We start from the raw sequence: 19998 nt of genomic DNA, 5'->3' as shown, positions 1-19998 counted from the left end.
AAAAAAAAAAAAATTAGGAGAATTACGTGAGAAACTGTGCTGCTATACAGCAATATATGCTACAACTTAATACAGCACACCGCATGTTTTGCAGGATATTGTTATATGGTGTCAGAATAGGTCACATAATACAGATGTTTTGGGAAATTTACTTTCATAACACAAGATGAATGGTATAGTTTTAGGATAGCAGTATATATAATAGATTATGTTACTATACTGGGCATATGTGACAACGTTCTTTCACCGATTGTCTTTTGTCTGAAGATAATAACAACTGTAATAGCTGCTATTTTCGAAGTAAAAAAATACACCAAGTAGCAGAGCAGTTAGTAGATCGGGCTGCCGTCAGTATAAGAATACAACGGGCAGTCCCTCTCTTAACTGTTGCAAAACTTTTGGCACAATCTAAGACTGGATTCAACGTGGACTGGAATCGTCAACTCATCAGTTGCATTCTATTGGTCAGACATCTGCCGACAAACCAACAGATGTTATTCTTTTTCAGGGTGAACACTGGAGAGATAAACTCGTTGTCAGGTATGGCATTTGCTCACTATCAGTGTCTCCAGACTGCGAATAAATGACTGGATTTTAGTCAGGACACGTACTAAGGTAAAGGTCAAAACCGATACGTGGGAGTTATATGAGCAAGTACAGGGAAATGGAGGTGTAAAATACAAAATCAGCCCACATACAGTAGAGGGACACTGGAAAGACAGAAATGGAGATGTGTGATTGAGAAAAAACCAGGCACGGTATTGACAGAAGTCAATACTACACTGACTTTCTTAATTTTATTATGCTTCCAGATTATTTCAGTTTGAATATTTATTAGAATCAACAAGAAGAATCGATGTAATGTTAATGATAAACGTCGCTTAGTTTCAGTGACTTTAGTCACATTTGCCTAGTACTGCTCTGCTACTTAAATTGCAGTCATATATTGCATGATGACAGAATTACAGAATTGTGGGGGTTGAAAGGGACCTCTAGATATCATTGAGTCCAATCTCTGCTAGAGCAGGTTTCCTACAGTAGGAAACACAGGTGGATATTCATTACGTCCAGAGTAGGGGAATCTGCAGCCCCTTTGGGCAGCCCATTCCAGTTCTTTATCACCTTCACTGTCACCCTCTCTCACTCTCACGTATACTGCATGATGCAATATAAAAGAACAGGTGACAGATATACACACACACACAACTCTGGTTGAAAACACTCTAGCATGACCAATTAAATCAATATTGAATTGCATTTATGAATTTAATTGCGATCAAAACAGCAGATGTCACTAAGCTTCTTGAGGAAAAATGTTCTATTAGAGAGGATTAACTGCGATTGTTAACTGAAGGGTAACCCTATTATCAACCTGGTTCAGCACATCCCACACGAAGACCACAAGTTACAAAATGTAGATGATATGATAAGCAGTAGGAAAACTTCAAGGAGCTGAAAAAAATTCATGAACAAACAAATGAAAAAGGAAAGGCTTAATAGACCAGTGTATGAATGATCACACTAGCAAATTAATGAGCTAGAAATAAACAGGTGAAATTAAAGGCATGAAAACAATGAACTACTGTCCAGGACAAACAGCTGCCAGAATTAAGCAACATTTATTTCACTGGATGATCTGATGGAACCCTGAAAAACAACAAGTTTGCTTGGGACTGTCTGGACATATTGCAACATGTGGTACCCAAACATGGCTATGCAGCACAAGGTTAGGAATCACAATTACACTTAAATGAAGCAGCAGCTCACTTCAAAGAATGGCAATTTACAACATCCATCACATAACAGGTTGCCTGAATCAAGAAAGACTTTCACATGTCAGTATGATATCACTGCTGCAAGAATGCTCCATGCCAGTGGTTGCGAGTAACTAAAAAACCTAGTGCCTAAAAGAGAAGTCGTGAGTTACAATTTTTGCCATCTACTTTACGTAGGAAACAAAGCAATCCAAGCTTTAGCTCACTAAAAAAAAAAAAACGAAAAAAAAAAACAAATACAAACAACCAAAAAAAAAAAACACCCCCCCCCCCACACACACAAACAAAAAAAACAACAACCACCACACTTTGAAAACCTTGGGTCAGGCCTAGCAGGGAGGTTCAGTACACAGTCTGAATAGCTGTGGGTAAAATAATTCATAATCATAAAATGAGAATGTGAAAAGCTTTGAGTCCTGGAATGAAAGAAAACTACAGCAGGGCTTTATTTACTTGTTATCAGGTAAACGTGAGTTGGGGAAATGCGAGCAAGTATGGAAATTCATACTGAGTAAAGACAAGACGCTGCTGAATTAATAAAGGAACACTTGACACAGTAGAAAAGGTAAAAATACAGTGGAAATGGAAAAAAGCTATCAGGAAAAGAATACCAAGCAAATAAGTGATGATGAGAACACAACGAGGAAAAAGAAATAAATACTAAGCTAGCATAAGAAAATTAATCACAGAGAGATTAGAAAGCAGAAGGTGAGACAAGCAAAAAGAGAAGGAAAAAAAAAGGCAAAGTAAAGACACAGTAGATAATCTACAGCTACTTTCTAGATTCATAATGACAAGAAAACTGCACACATTCCACTTGCAGGCAACAATTAAGTTAAAACTTAATTTGTTTCATTATAATCAGGATACACAGACCCAAGGCATAATCTACAAGCAATTTTTTTTTTTTTTTTAAGTTAAAGGACAAAGAAAAGATTTTATCATCTTACAAGGGCCTGGGGAGGATAACCCATGCCAACTGAGCCAGCCTTCACATCATAGGAGTCATACTGTGGAGAGAAACTCTGCAAAAGAAATAGAGAAGAACAGAAGGAGAAGAAAAAAAAAAAAAAAAAAAAAGTTTGCTTGTTTGCTAGTGAATAATCAATGAATATAAAGACCTTATAATTCTGAAATAAACCAGAAAGTTTGGCTAAGCAGATTATAACACAGACTATAATAACGAGAAGGGAATAGATTGAATGCTTCCTACATCCTAGGCCCACTACAAAACTCCAGAGCAGAGATCTCCAGAAGAGATCCTTCCCCACTAACAGTCAGCTCTTAAATGGGTCTAGGAGAGGTGGAGCCGGGCTCCACCCCTTCCTGCAGCACAGGTGAATTGCCTTCACCTGTGCTCCTAGGGCTGACTCATTGATGGCCTCAGGTGATCAATCAGAGGCGCAGGCCGTGATTCAGCAGCCCCATACAGCTACAAATCAAGCATTTTCATACGTTTGTATGGCAAATGAATAAAATTAACTCATTTATATATATCAGTTAGTATCATTCATAAGACTAGCCCAGCTAGTACCTTTTTTGGTCATGGAAACATCAGCTTCCTATGCTGCGAGCGTACACTGTCCTGACAGCTGGGCATCATCTGAACCCCCAAACTGTCATTATCTCCACTTTACATTCTTCATTACCTCTTCTCCACCTCTAATTCCCCTCACCCCCAATTTTTCTTTCTTGGACTTAGTTGTCTCCCAAGGAAGCTGATGAAGTATTTTATTTTGCACAGTCCAACAGCCTATTTTGAAATATCTTTTATCTGTGGCTAAACCATGAGTCATTTTAGGGCATTCTCTAGCAAAAAAATCTTTTGCCTGCATATAAGCCTATTCCTCTTTGAGTTTCAAAGAAATTTTTTTACCTCTTGAATGGGAATTTACACATCTCCAACAATGAAATGTTACATACTTTTTCCTTAGAGCCATTTTCCATCTTTCCCTTTCTTCCTTTCCACCCTTGATAATTCATAAACAGCCCTCACTTTTGAGGCCAGGCAGTACAGCCTCAATGCTTTGGACAATTTGTCTTAAAACCAGTGAAGTTCAGTTGAAATTATGGAGAGAAAACATGCCTTGTAGGGCTTTGTGACAGCAGATAGCACCTCTGACGTGCCCACTTACATAAAATATTAATGAATTTTACAAACAGTTTTTAACGAAAAGCCTACGTAAGCCTTTTATTTGACATTGATTTTGTTGCTCAGATATTGGGGAACTTAGTTGAATAATACGGCATTAATGCAGATAAGCGGTGGAACAGAAAAGAGCGAATATAAGCGATGTTCTGTTCGACAATCCAAACCACCTCAGATTTCCACTGGCCTGGTGCAAGAATGATCCTCTGCTACCGATATCAGTCACTGCACTCGGTTTCAACACCACTGGAATGGGAAACTAGTTCAGTCTCTCTTGTATCTGCCTGTGCCAGGCCCAAAGTGCTAGCTCTTTTGTTGTGCTGTCCGCTGAGAGTGGTTAGCTAACCTACTGTACATCTCTCCACACAATTGCTTTCAGAACGAAAAAAAAAAAATAAAAGACATCTTTCCTTCAATTTCGGCTCACCTGTGAATGGGAAGAATATATGGAAGCTGTGGAAGCCTATATTCAAAAGGATCAACTGTTTTATCATAAATTCGTAACAGTTACGCACTTTGCATCTTGTAAAGCTGGCCTTGCTCGATTGCTCGGGAAACAATGTGACCTCTTCTCTAAGTGCTAACTGTGAATCGACAACTTAACAAATCTAGCTGCACAAGATCTGCAGTTTGAATTCCCCATGATGCAGCACAAACCACTGAGAGTACAACAAAGAACACTGCTGCATTCTGAAAAAAGTTAAGATGAAGAAAATGTTTAATTCAATTAAAATACATTGCTGAGCACAGCTACTAAGGCTACTTGTGCCTAAAAATCATGGCTAATTCCCTAGAAGATGGATTTTTACATATGCAAAGCTAAAACAACAATACTAAAATGTCATCATTATTCAGCTAATGCTGGTAGTATTCATGCTATATTGGGGTCACAGGATTTTGGGCCGTTACCCCACTAAGATCTGAGGAGTTCCGTAGCTATGTCTGCTGTTCAAAAGAGAATTTAAGGTTTGGTGGGCCAGAAATAAAGAGGCAACACAACGAACAGCAACCAAAATGGCACTCCTCTGCAAGCACAGGACCTGAGTTTCAATCTAGTTGCCTGGGAATGTTTCCTTTTTAAACACGCATTGAGCAAAATAAAGTGAGAGAGATCCCTAGTCTTTAAGCTTGAGGGAACGTACTTTCTCCAGCACACTAACCAGACTATTACTGAGTCATTTAAGACCATCATCAGGGATGGCACCAGATGTTTTAAAAAACAAGATAAAACCGAAATTTAACTGCAATTCAACCAAATCTCACAGGAAAAAAATAAACAAAAATCCCAAGCCCTGACTGTTACTCAACTGAGTTTTTCAAAGGCACAAATTACAGACAGATGCCTCTGAAAGCATCGTATGTGTGAAGGTACAATGAATAGGTTCTTCACTGTTTTGAAAATCACTCTGCTATGTATTTTTTAAAACAAAACCAATGGGACAATACTGTGATTCACATGTTAGAGGATGTCTCCTATTGCCAATTCACCATAAGCCTGCTGGGTGAAATGAAGCATCCAACGACATGTTGCTATTAACTATATTGTGTGTGAAGTTTCTCCAGGACACGGCTGCATTTCAGTCGTGGGCTACTTGTAACATTGTGCTGTTTTACCTGCCCGACGGTTTTCTGAGGACTGAAAAAGGCTGAAAGACACCCAAGATTTACTGCAACCCCACTGATTCTTTATTCACGTCTGGAAATCATTGCCAACCTAACAGAGCCTAACTTTAGCAAAGGTTGGGTGTTACTTATGAGCTACAAAGTAGAAGTTGATCACTGTGATTACTTACACCTCCGCTGATGCTGGGACATGACTGGCAGATACCAGGGGGACCGGGAGCTCCGGGGCTCCCTGGCTGTCCTGGGGGCCCAGGGGCACCAGTTCTGCCGGGAGAACCAGGAGAGCCCTGCCGAGACACAAACATAGCAGATACAGACATCAAAGCTTGCCTCAGAGTGCAAGGGTACTGTGGGACAAACACTTCGATTCACAGCAAAGCATATGCAATTGGGGTGCAAAGCTTCCTCTACGAAGCGTAACTAGGCGCACATCCGATCATTCAAGAAAGAGATAGACTGTAGGCAAAATTCACATGAGCAAAAAATTATTAGCAAGTAGAGCCTTACTGCAACCTAAATTTGATCAAGCACATCAGAAATATTAAACTAGTCAATTCCTGAATGCGAAATTAATACTGCAAGTGGAATCCAGATTTTTTTTACTGGGAAAAAATAAAACAAGTAATACAGTTTGAAGTAAGTTCTCTTCTCTCTCTTTTTCTCCAATCTGAATTATTTGTGTTGAAGCTAAAGAGATTACTTCGAAGTAGCTTTAAGGCAGATTTGAAGACAAGGCAGACATCAAGTAAAACCAGGTATCTCAGCAGTCAGAATGGGATTTATAGCATTGTAAGAACTGGCTTTTAATTTCGTTAGTTTTCGTGAGAAAAAAAAACAAACAACCCTTTACTTACTGGGTCTCCCTTGGGGCCTTGCGCATATGGAAGCTAGAAAAAAAAAAAAAGGAAAATTAATTATTTTAAGAAAGAAAGCCAAAATCAAACTGAAAACTGAATATATGCATACGAAACAAGATGAAAAGACATTTAAATATTGGAATATAGACTTATCGAACGCATTTTGTTTACTCTTGTTCAGCATCTTTAGAAGCTGAGGTTTGTTTGTTTGTTTGTTTTTGTCAGCCTTTCATCTACATTTTTATGGCGCATTCATAAAGTGCGTGTTCCTGCTCTAGGTAGAAAACTGGCGCTAATGAAGTCAGCAGAGTTTTGCCACTGAATGCACTAAGTCTACAAGGGACAGTTTTCTTATATTCTTGTCAATCCAATAAAAAGGCATGTTAATAAATGTAATGATGTAGCTAATTTTAACTTGCTTTCAGACCTAATCTCCCAGATTATCTATTTTTTCAGTCATTTCAGTTAATGATTAATTTACGGATTAATATCCGGATTCTTAATTCACATTTTAGAACTAGTTTTTTTTTTACTAATTCAGCTGATAGAGACAGCAAAGGATATTCAGCTGAAACTGCCTCGGATTTTTCAAGGTGGATTTTCCCTATCCATTACCCAAAGTCAGCAGGATAGCTTTCAATGGGCTGAGAAAACTCTCGTAAAGTGAAGACTGAAGAAAGTAGCCCACGTGTTCTTTGTTATCAGGAACGACAGAACTGATTCAACAGGGTTTGAACCTGCTTGGGGATTTCAGTCCTGAAATAAAAAATCCTGCACTCTAGGAGCTGACCAGAAAGCAGGTCCTAGACTCAAGGGAGAGGAAGCTGTGCTTGAATGTCCATCATGCTTGTACGGACCACTCCTTTGCACCGTTGCAACCCGCTCAGTGAAGTAGCTCAGAGAATTTTGGAGGATGTACAAATGCACTACCATAATGCAAGCAGCACTAGGTTTGTATGTGATATTTCATGTTTAAAAATATACACTATTTTTAGAACTGTAGTAGTGCATCTTCTGCCTCCCTCTTCTGCCTACACAACTCTTTCAGCCTCTTCTTTTTCTCTTACAAACACATACGTCTCTCCTCTCTCCCACGCATGGACACAAATGCAGAAGATCACTGTAGGATGATCTGTATGTCTTGTTCACGCTGAAAGTAGGAATACTGAAATACTGACAGATCATTCAGCCAAAACTTGGAAGCAGTGTAAATCTCAGAAGTCTGTCCCAATTAAATACGCACATAAGAATCTTTATGAGTCTGTAGAAGCAGACATGCTTCAACTTTTTTTTAATACTTTTTTTTTTAATCTCATGGATCATAACAAGCATGAAATGTTCAGACGACCTTTGAGCATTTCTACAAGGCAGACCTCTGTATAGCTAGCTTAAGCTGATAGTTTCGGCAGGAGAGTTGGCACGCACTAATTACAATGCATTCAGTCAAGCAATAATTCCGTAAAAGTAAATTTACTATATGATGATATCAAATCGAGATGATAAGAAATGCAGGCTTGCACCATGCTGCGAAAAGTGCGTTGGCATTGATTTCATGGATATACCTTGAGCACCATGTCAACAAACAAGCTGCTTCCTTTATTCTTATGCTTTGCCAAGAAAGGAAAAATGTAATAGCTGATCATTGCCTTCTGTCCCCTTCTTTTTATCTCTGCCTATTGGTGATGTAAAAGCGGGCTGAAGGACTTCACGCTTTCAGCTGTATGGTCCAAGGGACTAACAAATATTTTATTATCTGGTACTAATCCTCTCCTGGAACACAGACATAGGGAAGTATTCTTGAATTTATCAAAACAGAGAGACAAAAGCATAAGTTCAGGCTGCTTTTTATATGTTTAGTCAAAATTTGCCCATTCTAAGTATTTGCCAGCGGTCAGAGAGTGACACACTTTTTATTTCAAAGAAAATCAATCGAAGTTGGCAACACCAAAGTAATCACACTGAGAACTTACTTTTGTAGGCTGTGGTGTTGTCTGCGGGCAAACTGGACAGCATTCTCCGAAGGGAATCTCTGGGTTGGGACAGTCTAACTCCTGGTCATCACAGATGATGTCATCACAGAGAACAGATCCAGAGTCGCACACGCAGATTTGGCACGGCTCTGGTTTCCAAACATCCCTGTCAGCATATTCCTGCCCAAGATGGGTACATCCTCCTAGGGCTATTGGAAAGAAAGACAGTGTTCAGAATTATTTCAAGAGTGTTTTCTAAAACAAAGAGGCGTAACATGAAAGCTTTCAGCCTGTTTTGTTTTCTGCTGCAATACAGTTTATCTGTGTGTGGTAAAAGGCTAAAAGCTTCTCTTCGCGCACTGTGAGTATCTGTTACATTAATTGCAGAGTCCCTTCTGAATCTATGAATAGACATCAACAGAAACCCCCTGGAGCTGAGCCAAAGCCTAATTAAATCTGTAATAATCTTTCGAGTAATTTCAGTGTCAGTGTTATTGTTATATAATTAGCAACTGAATTGTCTGCTGCAGATAAAAAGCAAACGTTCCAAATCTCTCAGATGAGTGTATCACTGGCATCACTGCGCTTTCATTGCTAGCATCTTGCATCAATAGAGAGCATCAAGTGTTTTCAAAATGGTTTTTGAAAGCTGACATACGCAACAGGTCTATAAGAACACTCACATTAATGGTTTGCCACATACTTGTCATCTGGACTGCTCAAACGCCGCAAGTCTTTGCATTTTTGGAAAACTGTTCATCTGTAATATTAATATCTTTGCAAATTCCTTTCAACAGCTGTTCTATTGATCAAATCTGTTGTAATTAATTTGAAGAGATTGATGACAAGCAGCTTGAAACATTAAACTTTGGGTTTGTATATTCTTAAAGAAACCAAATCCAGAAAGCTTCATCATTTAATAACGCAATATAAAAATACACAAAGTTATCTAAGTACCTTCTAAGCTCTGTAGAAATATTAGAAGTCTCAGACTACAAATACAGGTATCAATGAATGCTTTGATAAATAGAAATTCTTTCTATGAATGATTCAAAATAACTTCGCAAACACAAAATGATGGAGAAACAGCTATTTGTGTACGTGTGCAAAGCTACGGCATTATAAAAAGTTGTCTTACTACATATCGTTCTTCAAAAGGAAAAAAAATAATAAAAAATGCCAGAACACATAATTCACAGCTCTGACATTAAAATTACCTCTGGCTCCACATGAAAAATCCTGAATGCCATCAAGTTGGTGTAATGGAACAAGACTGAGTCCAAAACTATACTGCAGCCCACCAACATTAGTTATGCAGCCCCATTTTCTTTTCTCACATACAGCACTTTTCACTTTTCCACTACCGCTTTAGCACACTGGTCCAATTTTCTCTTTATTCTGTTTTTCTTTCTCTTTGCTTTTCTTGGACTCTATTTCTATACCCGTACCCATACTCTGTGGCAGGTAACCACTTCTACATGCTTCCTCTTTTCTCATGCTTTTTTTACTTTTTTTTCCCCATTTTATCTTCTCAAGTCCATAATACATAACCTCCCTTCTCATCTTCCCTTCATCCTCCTGTCACGTACCTGAACAGTCTGCTTACTTTTCTGACTCAGCTCTTTTTCTTGGCCCTGTTGAACTGACTTTCCCCTCTGTGTCACCCATAAAGTTCTCTTCCTCCTCTTCCTCTGCTGAGCTTGCGGAGGAAGGCAATGGGGTAGACAATCAAGACGTCTCGGTTGGCTGAGAGGCATACATCTGATTTCCTACACAAAGGGTCACGGCATCAGAAGACACTGCCTGGCAGCCACTACATCTGATAAGTACAGCAATTACGTCACAGTAGAATCCTGACATCTTTAGTCTTTTAGGCTAGATATAGTTTCAAAAAAATTGCTTGGTTTTCCAGCTGTCACCCCGCATAATCATGTCAGAGGGTCTCACGTAAATAAACCGATTATCTCCATGATTAATTGCTCACTGTCTATCTACTAAACATTTTCCTCTGCTACAAAACCAGCAAGTCCCTGTGGACATTTAGTGAAAAATAAACTTGACAATACTAAGGAGAAATGCTTTCTGATAAACAAGAAAGCTGAAAAGTACTTTACAAATAAGAAGAGAGCATTATGAATGCAATCTTCTCTACGGTCTAACAACTCTTGAAAAAAAATGAATTATAATGAACCAGAAGCAGAATAAGTCAGTGCACGAGTGAGTGACCCACTGTATACAAAAAGACCCAGAAGGCATTATACCGCATCAGGCTGAATACATTCAAAGCTATTGGGGACTCTGGACCTTTCTGACCCCATGGAAGGAGGGAACTGGATGGGTGTGGATTCACTCAGCAGACTCCACTTACCTCTACAGGTTAAAAAGTCCTTCCAATTTACAAACATCACAATAAAGGGAAGAGGTCTATTTGGTTTAGTTTAGGCTAAAATAAAATTTTGCGCAGGACTGTTAAATAAAAATGCCATTACATATACCTAAGAAACCATAATGTTCTTAGAGTGTGTGCATGTAACACACAATTAAATCGCTAACTGTACAGGAGAATGGAAATAAAGCAAATTTCACTGTTTTTGCAAGGCTGCCATTCAATTATTCTGCAGTAGATGGCATTGTTCAACAGGACACAGAGGAAAAAAGCTTAAATCTGGATATAATGACATTCACATTTGCAACTAACTTTCTGGACGTTGTTAAATGAATTAAGAAATAAGCTAGTAGAGTTGCAATGAGAATCTTTGTGGCCTTTGGCAGAACGAAAGTATTAAATAGGTTTCCAAAGGAAACTTACATCTGGGAAGACTTAGTCTGTTCAAGACACCCCCTCTGAGCTCAGATGTAGATCTATGTGTCAGCATATTATGACATAATGCATTTTGCATCGCTCATAAAGATTAAACGTTAGCTCCAAAATGCTTTGGAAAGCTGATTTGTGCTAAAGCACTGGCAAGCAACATATAGGAAGCAAGGCTGTAAAAAAAAGCTGACTTTCCTGCTTCTGGACTTGTGGTAAAACAGTCGCATACTTGCCTTAAACAGATTTTCTGATGGATTCCTAAACATATACATTAGCCTAAGATTTCAAAAAAATGTTAGAACTGATCAGTGTTGGCTTAAGGCAGTGCAGAATCTTACTGTGCCCCTCAGAGTCTGAATATAACTTTTCACACCGAGGGTAGTGAGGCACTGGAACAGGTTGCCCAAGGAGGCTGTGGATGCCCCATACCTAGAGGCATTCAAGGCCAGGCTGGATGTGGCTCTGGGCAGCCTGGTCTGGTCGTTGGCGACCCTGCACAGAGCAGGGGGGTTGAAACTGGATCATCATTGTGGTTCTTCTCAACCCAGGCCTTCTATGATTCTATGAATGTAGTGGCCAAGGAGAACTTTGTTTCTGTGGCAGAAACATTATTGCACTGGCTTGCTGGCCTGTGAATCGTTTCAGTAAACGTTAAATTGGTCTTTTAACAACTATTCACATCTTAAAATATTTCTGTGTTTTGCTGTAACATTTCTCTGGGTCACGCTAAAAAAAGAAAGAGGTAAATAAAAGGCAACACGGTGTTTGACATAAGCTGGTTTTGAATTATTTCCCATTTTCTAAGCAGACTAGCAGCCGTACGCAAGCAGATGAATCAGGCAGAGCTGAAAGGAAAAGCACCATCCACTCTTGAAGGACCTATAAGAGTGGAATGTAAAGGAGTTTGGTAAGGTACATGGCGAAACAAATACAGTCATTTAGGCCTTAAAGTTGACGTCCTATGGGACATAATTGTGATACCATCGAGGTGAGGAATACATTAGCAAGTACTACGACCTGAGAAACTGGCCTTCTTTGTAGTTTGGCTTTGTAGCTTTTGGCTTTGTACCTGCGCAAGCAGTGTGATCACGATTTAACCACATTCATGTGGCATAAGGAAAAAATCTTCTAACAGCATCCTCAAAAACCACAGGCTTTTCCACTTCTAACAAAGCAGGCTTCCAGCTATTACATTAGATGTAAACTCACACATCCCAGCGCTCATCAGAACTGAGGAGGTTTGATCTGCCAAATTCCGGTCACCACCATCAGCCAAGCAAGGGTTTTGCAGTTACTTAATGTCTACTCTCAAGGTCTGAAATGAAGGAGGCCTTACCCCTAAAGCCTGTTGGAAACGGGAAACAATACAAAGCTTATAATTCCTTACTCTGATCTAGTTGTTCGCTTTCCTGTATGAAATTATTTTTGCATTTCTTCTAGAGTAACTGCGTCTACTACTGTATATCCAGCAATGTTTTACATATTGTTTCATCAAAAGGCCAAAGGCAGACGATCAAGTTCCTTTTCAGTGGAAATAGCCCCATTCCCCTTAAAACTGGATCAGCCTGAGGAATCTACCGTAGCTCCTGAATCATGCCTGCTTTCCATCTGCAAGGCAGAAAAATAATGCTACAGAGCTTACCTCAAAGCAAGCAGCTTGGGCTTGCTGTCTGGCATTGTAACGGTGTTTATAAGAAAATTAAACATGCTCATTCCATCCTGTGATGTGTAATGGAAACAAACGGACTCTCCTCACCAACTAATTGGCTGGCTGGGCCTGCTTAGTCCATGCGGTCTCCAGTGAGGTAAGTGCTGAGCACTCAAAAAGCCTGAGGTAGTTTGTGTTTCATAGGAGTCAGGAAAAGAGGTGGAAATATAAGAAAAAAAAGTGGTTTAACAAGATGTTTTTAAACTGAGCCTCCCAGACATGCTCTCAGTTGGAATTGTCCTGTAACAGCTGCAAATTTTGTACTGTGTTTATAGACAAATGGAAGTGTCCAGGATGAAGCCTCCCTTGGTAAAACACCAAGTACCGTCATGAAATATCAGAAATTTCATCTTAAAAGTCTGCCCTTCTCCACCGTCTGCAGAAAGAAGAGCTGTAACTAGGTGCAATGGAAGGGAGTGTGACTAAAAAGCTCCCAGATATCCCAAGTTTCACAGCAAAAAGAGTTTTAGACGGAAAGTGAAGCTTTCTAACTTCTAGGTATTGTTACTGTATGCAAAAAAGCTGGTATCTGAATAGCACCACTGCTCCAATTCCAGGCATTTTCCTCTTTTGTGTTCAGGACTCCAATTTTTCTCCGGTATCTTCAGAAGGCTCTTGCTCTCCTTGATTGGTCTGTAGCTTGAAGTGACAGGGGCTGTCACAGCTCTGTTTCAACACTCATGTTTCACAAACTACTACTTTCAGTCTCGCGACATCCTTGAATGGCATTCTTTATGCAACTCCTAAAGGTCACCCTGCCGCAAAAACATTGCTCTGAAATAGGGTCCTGTGCCAACCCATCAGGGATGTTGCTACCCAACAGCCTCTCTGCCTTTAGCTGTGGGATGGTGAGGAGAAAAATGACAAAGGAGAGTTCTTGATTCAAAGCTGCTAGTAGGAAAACAAAGTGAAGAACTTTTTTGGTCTAGTTTGTGTTGTTGGGTGAGTGTTTTTACTATTTATTTTTCAGAACTGTCATTTCAGATAGTCACAGGAGGGGCGGGGTACAGCAGAATGCTGCATGTGTATCATCTTGCTGTTTACTTAAGGTTGCCCAGAGAAATCTTTTTTCCTGTTTCTGAAATTGTAGAAGTAATTCTGGGAAAGCCACCTGATGGATGCAAGAGATGGTTATTCTCCTTTTATTATTGGCTATTTCTCAAAAACATCACGGCCAAATGCTTCTTCTCTGTTTGTCTGTAAAGGATAAATCCTGAACAACCGTATATATTGGGATGTTATTCTCGGATTTGCTCTTCAAAGTCATCCCTAAATATGTTAAATCAGGAAATTCCATTTTTACTATTAAAAAAAAAAAAAAGCTATTTATTTATTTATTTATTTATTTGAGATAGCCCTGTTTTCCTACAATCATTCATTCATTGCATCATTCATTCCCAACTAAGGAAAAACTCCGCAGTAAGGGTGACAGAGCACTGGACCAGGCTGTGTAGAAAGGCTGCGGATTCTCCTTCTCTAGAGGTATTCAAGACCTGCCTAGATGTCTATCTATGTAGCCTAGAGTAGGGGGCCTGCTTTGCAAGGGGGGCTGGACTCAACGATCCCTAGAGGTCCCTATGGTTCTATGATTCTGTGATTCTGAAAACACCACCTGATTAGAAATTCAGACACTCCCTTGATTCTAATCTAGTTATTCCATTGGGAACTGAAGGACTTCAGTCTCCTCCAGAATCCAACATTTTAACAGGGGCAACTGTTCACATTTGAGCAGCACACATAGGAAGAAAAATTTCATCTTAATTCAGTGCAATGTCTTTTAGAGGGCCCATTGCATAATTTCTCAGCCACTCTTTCAATTATTGCTAAAATGCCTACAAGATTTTTTTCATTCCATCTGTTCTTACATTACAATGTATTTCGACATATCACCTTTTGTGCCATTTGGTGTCACTCTAAAAATAAGAAATAAGCTGCAATCAGTAGTACTGGTATAAATTCTCACTGCTCTGCCATAATCTGATTTTAATGTGCTCCTTGTCTTTAGAGTAGACAATGCCAAATGGCACAAAGATCTGTGTATAAATCTTCAACCAGACAGAAAATGACATAAATCCATGCTTGGATTTGCTTACCGATGATTTTATGGAGGTGTTCGTTTCCTTAAACATATATCCTGCCCACTCCTTGGGCAGTCAGTGAAAGCGTGTACGGTCAGAGTTCAAGTGTAATGGTAATCTTAATTTTATCCTTCCAAAGACTGGCCCAATGTATTTTTAAAAAAGGAGCAATAAGCTTCATGCTAGGATTAATTAAGTGGAAAAAAATACCAAAATCCAGCACAACATTTTGTTAGAAATTTAAAAAAGAAAAACAGCAACAAGAACAAGAACAAGAACAACAACAACAACAAAAAGATTTTAACATGCACCACCAAGATGGTCTTGTACATTTCTGATTTGTGGTCCTATTCTTGCCTTAGGCCTAAATAAAACCTGGATATTCATTCCGTACAAGGAAATTTCCCAAACTTAGCAATTAAAACAGTTTTTTAAAACAAGATTCAAGTTTTGAGTGGGACACGACCTTCTCCTCCCCCTTATCTCAGTAAGAGAGCTAACAACTTTGTGCAATGCAGTTTCTGTTCTTTGTCTTGGAAAGATCAGCTTAGTTCAATACTCCTCTCTTGAGACTAGAACAGATGGGAAATGTTACAGTGCAGAGTATTACATATGGTAACAGCATTTATATTTTCAGATACACTGGGCAAAGTTAGCCCCCTTTTAACTCCATGGCTGTGGTGGATTTCCATCAGAGATGAGTAAAACAGCAGGGGGTCAAGTTCTAAACTCACATTATTCCCTGCACAGTTTTATTGATTTCCCTGTAATTTCAGAAGTTGGAAGTAAATGAAGGATTTGGTTCTTGTATTTAATATTCCAGTGATGGATTAAAGAACTCTGGCATATAGTCCACAGAAAAGAATCATGTCTTTGACTGCCAATAAATTAAAGGGTATTTGTAATTCACAAGGTCAGGGGAAAACGAAAAGCCATCAGGCGACTCTGAATGCCTAGAGCATCATTAGCCTAGTTTCATCTGCAAAATGATCTGTATTCATTTACTCCTCATTCCGGTCTGTACTAATTCACCTCACATTCAGTTTGGACAGTTTGTTGAGTACAGATGGCAGTATTTCATTTTTATAGCAGATATTAATTAGCTGTTTGTACGCTGGGCACAACATTCTTACTTGATAAGGCTACTAAAGTCAGTATTACAATGGTTTTCTAAGGGTGAAAAAGACACTTCAAACTTCTCTATTTTTCAAATGAAGTCCTAAAAGTTTTCCAAATGAAGCATCTAAAAGGCCAGAGATTATTTTTGTCCCTATCGAAGATGACCAGCATTGCTGCTGCCTGCCCAGCACCTCGCACGCTTTCTGCTCAGTGAAGATAAAGATCTTCTCAGAAAAGTGGGGGGCTGCAGCATCTTGAGTGGGCATAGCCAGATGAATCAGTTTATTTTCTGGAATTCTTAACAGGTATGAGAGAAAGAGCTTGAGCAAGAGGAAACCTGATAAATGAACAGGCTCTGCCCTCTTTCTTTTTTTTCTTTTTTACTGGAAGAAGTCTACAACACTATTTCTCTCTGCAGCTGCTCTAGCAAGAAAAGAATCAGTTGGATCTGAACTCTGCTTTCCTTTTTTTTTTTTTCTTCCCCTTCTCCATATTCATGTTATTCTGTCCATGCAAAAAAGAAAGCTCTAATAAGAGGACCACCCTGCCAACAGTGAAGCTACCAAAGGGCTCAGAACATTGCACAAAGACTCTTGCAAACATCTGAGCAGATTTCAATTGCTCCTTTCAAAGACTTGCAATTCCCACTACACAGCCTATTGTTTGCTTTCACTAGAACATTCCTCTCTTAAACAACTGGCACAGAATGACTGCTGCTCTGCAGGGAAACGAGCAAGCACCATACAGCAGATTTAAAGACAAGCCCAGAAAAAACCACAGATTTCTAAAAGAGCCTCTCATGAACACAGAAGTGCTTTCCAAGAGAATATGAAGGCTTTTTTTTCACTGCTTATAGCTGAAGGAGAATGTGGATGATGGAGCTCATTCTCCTTTGAACCTCAGTGTAGCTATTACCCTCAACATCAAAGAAATACACAGTGATGCTGCCCATATTTTCCGTTATCTGTACCTGAGCAAGCAAGCAACTGTTTCTATCATGTCCATTTGAAAAAGCAACTCCAACTTTGCTCTTGCCTCTTTCCCTAAAGGAAAATGAAAAGGAAGAAAAGAGAGAGCAAAAGAAGTGGCATAAAGTGGATGAGAAAGAATAGCGGAAAAATAGATATTCACTGCAGATGGCTTGCAAAACCCAGTCAGTGGGTGTGAATTGCAGTGGGAACTAATTACGTCCAGAAATTTTCCAAGAGCTGCCAGTGCTGGATTGCTGTGGGATGTAACTTCCAGACACAGATCATCATCCTTTGATATCTGCTGCTGCAAATATGCATGGTCTGTTCCTGGGTTCTGCTGTCCTTCGCAGTACTGGGTTTGGGAATAATGCAGAGCCTGAAGCCACCACAGTGACTTACAGAAGTTTTTCATATGGAAGCATACTTTTGGCTATTCTTGTAGGAGAGCAGAAGTGCCTGTGCCACCCTGCAGGGTGGGATGTACCGTAACCAGGAGAAAAGGAACAGCAGACACGAGTTTGACTTCCGCGGCAATGTATAGCCTTTTGTTCTGCATGATGTTGCAGGCCATTCTGGTACTAAGTCAGATGTGATCTTAAATTTCACTCCACTGTTAGCTGTGAAGAAGCCCTGGGCTTTTAAAATATCACAACACATTCAGCGTTAAAATATGTATGTTCTCATTATCTTTGCATTCTTCCTGTTTGATGTCCTCTGCACGCTTTCCCTCCCCTGGCAGCCACCTCTTCATGGACAGAACTGCAGACATTTTTAAAGGAGGTACTGCCTCCATTCTCCTTCTGATAGTCCATGTTTAAATGAGGGGGTGGACTTAAATGAGGGAAGATGGAAGCACTCTTAGCTAATCTGAAAGGAATCTCTTCTGCTGTCCTTTCGCTAAACAAAGCCAGAAGTCCCAGAGTTGAAGTTTATCCAAACTAAGGCCAACAAACGATTGCTATTAGAGGGGGTTATATCATGTTTTCCATTGTCATTTTGACATGAAGCAGGCACAGACTTCAACTTTGCATGCTCAGAGACAAGGAGATTGTTAATAAGGGAAAATAAATAAATAGATGCAAAAGCATCCTCAAGCAAAATGAGAACTTTTGCTATGCAGTAATAAAATGAGAAAAAGTAATTGCTGTTTGAAAATATAAATGCAACATAGATTTTCCTGTGTCTTTGTGTGAAAGATCTATTGCTTAGATCAATGATGGAGCTCATTGCTCCTTGCATCCTTCTGGCATTTAAGATAGAATAAGCACAACTCTGTTGTACTTACAGAAGAAACTTTCTAACTCCCGTAACGCGTTACAAACACACTAATTTTTAAATGCCTGTGGCAGTTTTAAGTCTGGCAGCCATAACCAGGAGCAGAGTAAGGGATAATCTTTGAAGCTGCTATGCAATGTCAAAGCAATGTGAGAAATATTAATGACACGGTCTCCCGGAACTTTTATTTCCCTGAAAAACAAAGTGTCTGACAGAGCTGAATGGAAAAGGATCAGAGAATTCATTCTAGATAATACAGGGACAAAGCATCTCTTGTCATGGAAACCAAGAACAAGACAGAAAGCAAAGCTTCACAAATTCTGTGCAGATTCAATGGAAGAAAGACAGTCCATGAAGTAGAGGCTGTCCTAAAGCAGTAACTAAGCCATATCTAGGTGCCATATCTATGAGCTACTGGGAAAACAACTGCACTGAGTTACCCTGTGGCATCCCTGTAACAGGGAGAACAGCACTGCGAGATATCTTTGTTTCCTTGGGCCTTAGGCTGGAAATGGGTTGCAGACTGAAGGCTGGGGCTGCAGCACACACCCCTTTCTGCACCCATCTACACTTCTCTCAACAGCTCCTCATGACAGAACAGAAGAAAAATAACTCTTTTCTTGTATCCCTCCTGGAGATGGAATCACATCCATACCCAGTGCTCCTTATGCACAGTACATACATCATGGATGTACTGATTACGGACAACTCGGTAAAGCACTGTAGCAGCTACCTGAAGGCAAAATGTTGCTGCTAAAATACTTTCATTTTAGATCCACTTTGGGTTGAAGATTATTCACTTATCTGCCAAAACTCAAAACCGGAAAGTCTCAGAACAGTAGACATACAAGTAGGCAACAGGTGCTGAACCCTTTAGGCCACTTTAAGGTTGTGCAACGACAGTTTACCAAGCAATCTCAAGGAGAATGAGCTGATGTTCTTTCTGCTGAATCAGAAAGGATTTTATTCAACCCTCTCAAGTTTGAATTATATTTTTTGGGAATTGCCAACAATTAATTTATTCACATCAAATTTCTGTGGTTAATTGGAAATCTAATCCAGTTACTTCAAGTCCAACAAAAAGATCTTGCTAACAACATATATTTACCTTTGCCAGTAGTTTCCTTTTCTAAGCTGAGATCTTCTGTGTTGTTTCTTAAGCTTAGCTAAAGCATAACAATTTGGAGTTTTAATGGACAAGACTATTGCACTGATTTCCATTTCTGATGGTTTTGAGGAATCATAACTTCAAACCAACAAACTAAAATATGCAACTGCCAGAGCAGCTGTCGCTTGTGCTCTTCTCCAGACTACTAACCCTACTAAGAGTATCAAGTGCACATTACCTCCCATACTGGTAGGCTGAACCATTCAACTCTGAGATTGCTTTTAATCCACGGTGCTAGGCGACTGTCTGCATCACTGTTGTTACTGATCTACAGCATGCTTTCTTGATTATAAAGCCAGATATGCCCTATTTTCTCCACATTTCTGATTTAAACAAGGTATGACCATTAGCACATAACTGTGAAAATAACTAGTACATCCACCACAGCCTGATTTATCAGCTAGTCTGTGAAACAAAAGTCATAGTAACTTCTTTCTTTCTTCCTTCCTTCTTTTCTTTTTTTTTCCTTTCTTTCCTTCCCTCCTTTCTT

At 39.5% G+C, this 19998-nt stretch overlaps 1 protein-coding gene and 1 long non-coding RNA gene across 2 annotated transcripts in view; one reads left to right on the top strand and one right to left on the bottom strand.

Moving 5' to 3' along the window:
- The window catches only part of LOC109368466, a 5257-nt gene extending 2480 nt beyond the window's left edge, over positions 1-2777 (top strand). The window contains exons 3-4 of the long non-coding RNA XR_002116529.2: positions 509-615; positions 2693-2777. This is a non-coding gene — a long non-coding RNA (uncharacterized LOC109368466). The remainder of the gene's footprint in view (positions 1-508; positions 616-2692) is intronic.
- Positions 1-19998, bottom strand: part of COL3A1 (collagen type III alpha 1 chain) — a 67261-nt gene that overhangs the window by 42730 nt on the left and 4533 nt on the right. The window contains 4 exon segments of the mRNA XM_010713346.3: positions 2726-2800; positions 5718-5834; positions 6402-6434; positions 8375-8583. Coding sequence (XP_010711648.1) covers positions 2726-2800; positions 5718-5834; positions 6402-6434; positions 8375-8583 — 434 coding nt within the window.

The sequence above is a fragment of the Meleagris gallopavo genome, chromosome 7 (genome assembly GCF_000146605.3).
Source record: "Meleagris gallopavo isolate NT-WF06-2002-E0010 breed Aviagen turkey brand Nicholas breeding stock chromosome 7, Turkey_5.1, whole genome shotgun sequence".
Taxonomy (NCBI): domain Eukaryota; kingdom Metazoa; phylum Chordata; class Aves; order Galliformes; family Phasianidae; genus Meleagris; species Meleagris gallopavo.
The sequence above is the reverse complement of the archived record's forward strand: the minus strand, read 5'-3'. Positions and strand labels throughout refer to the sequence as shown.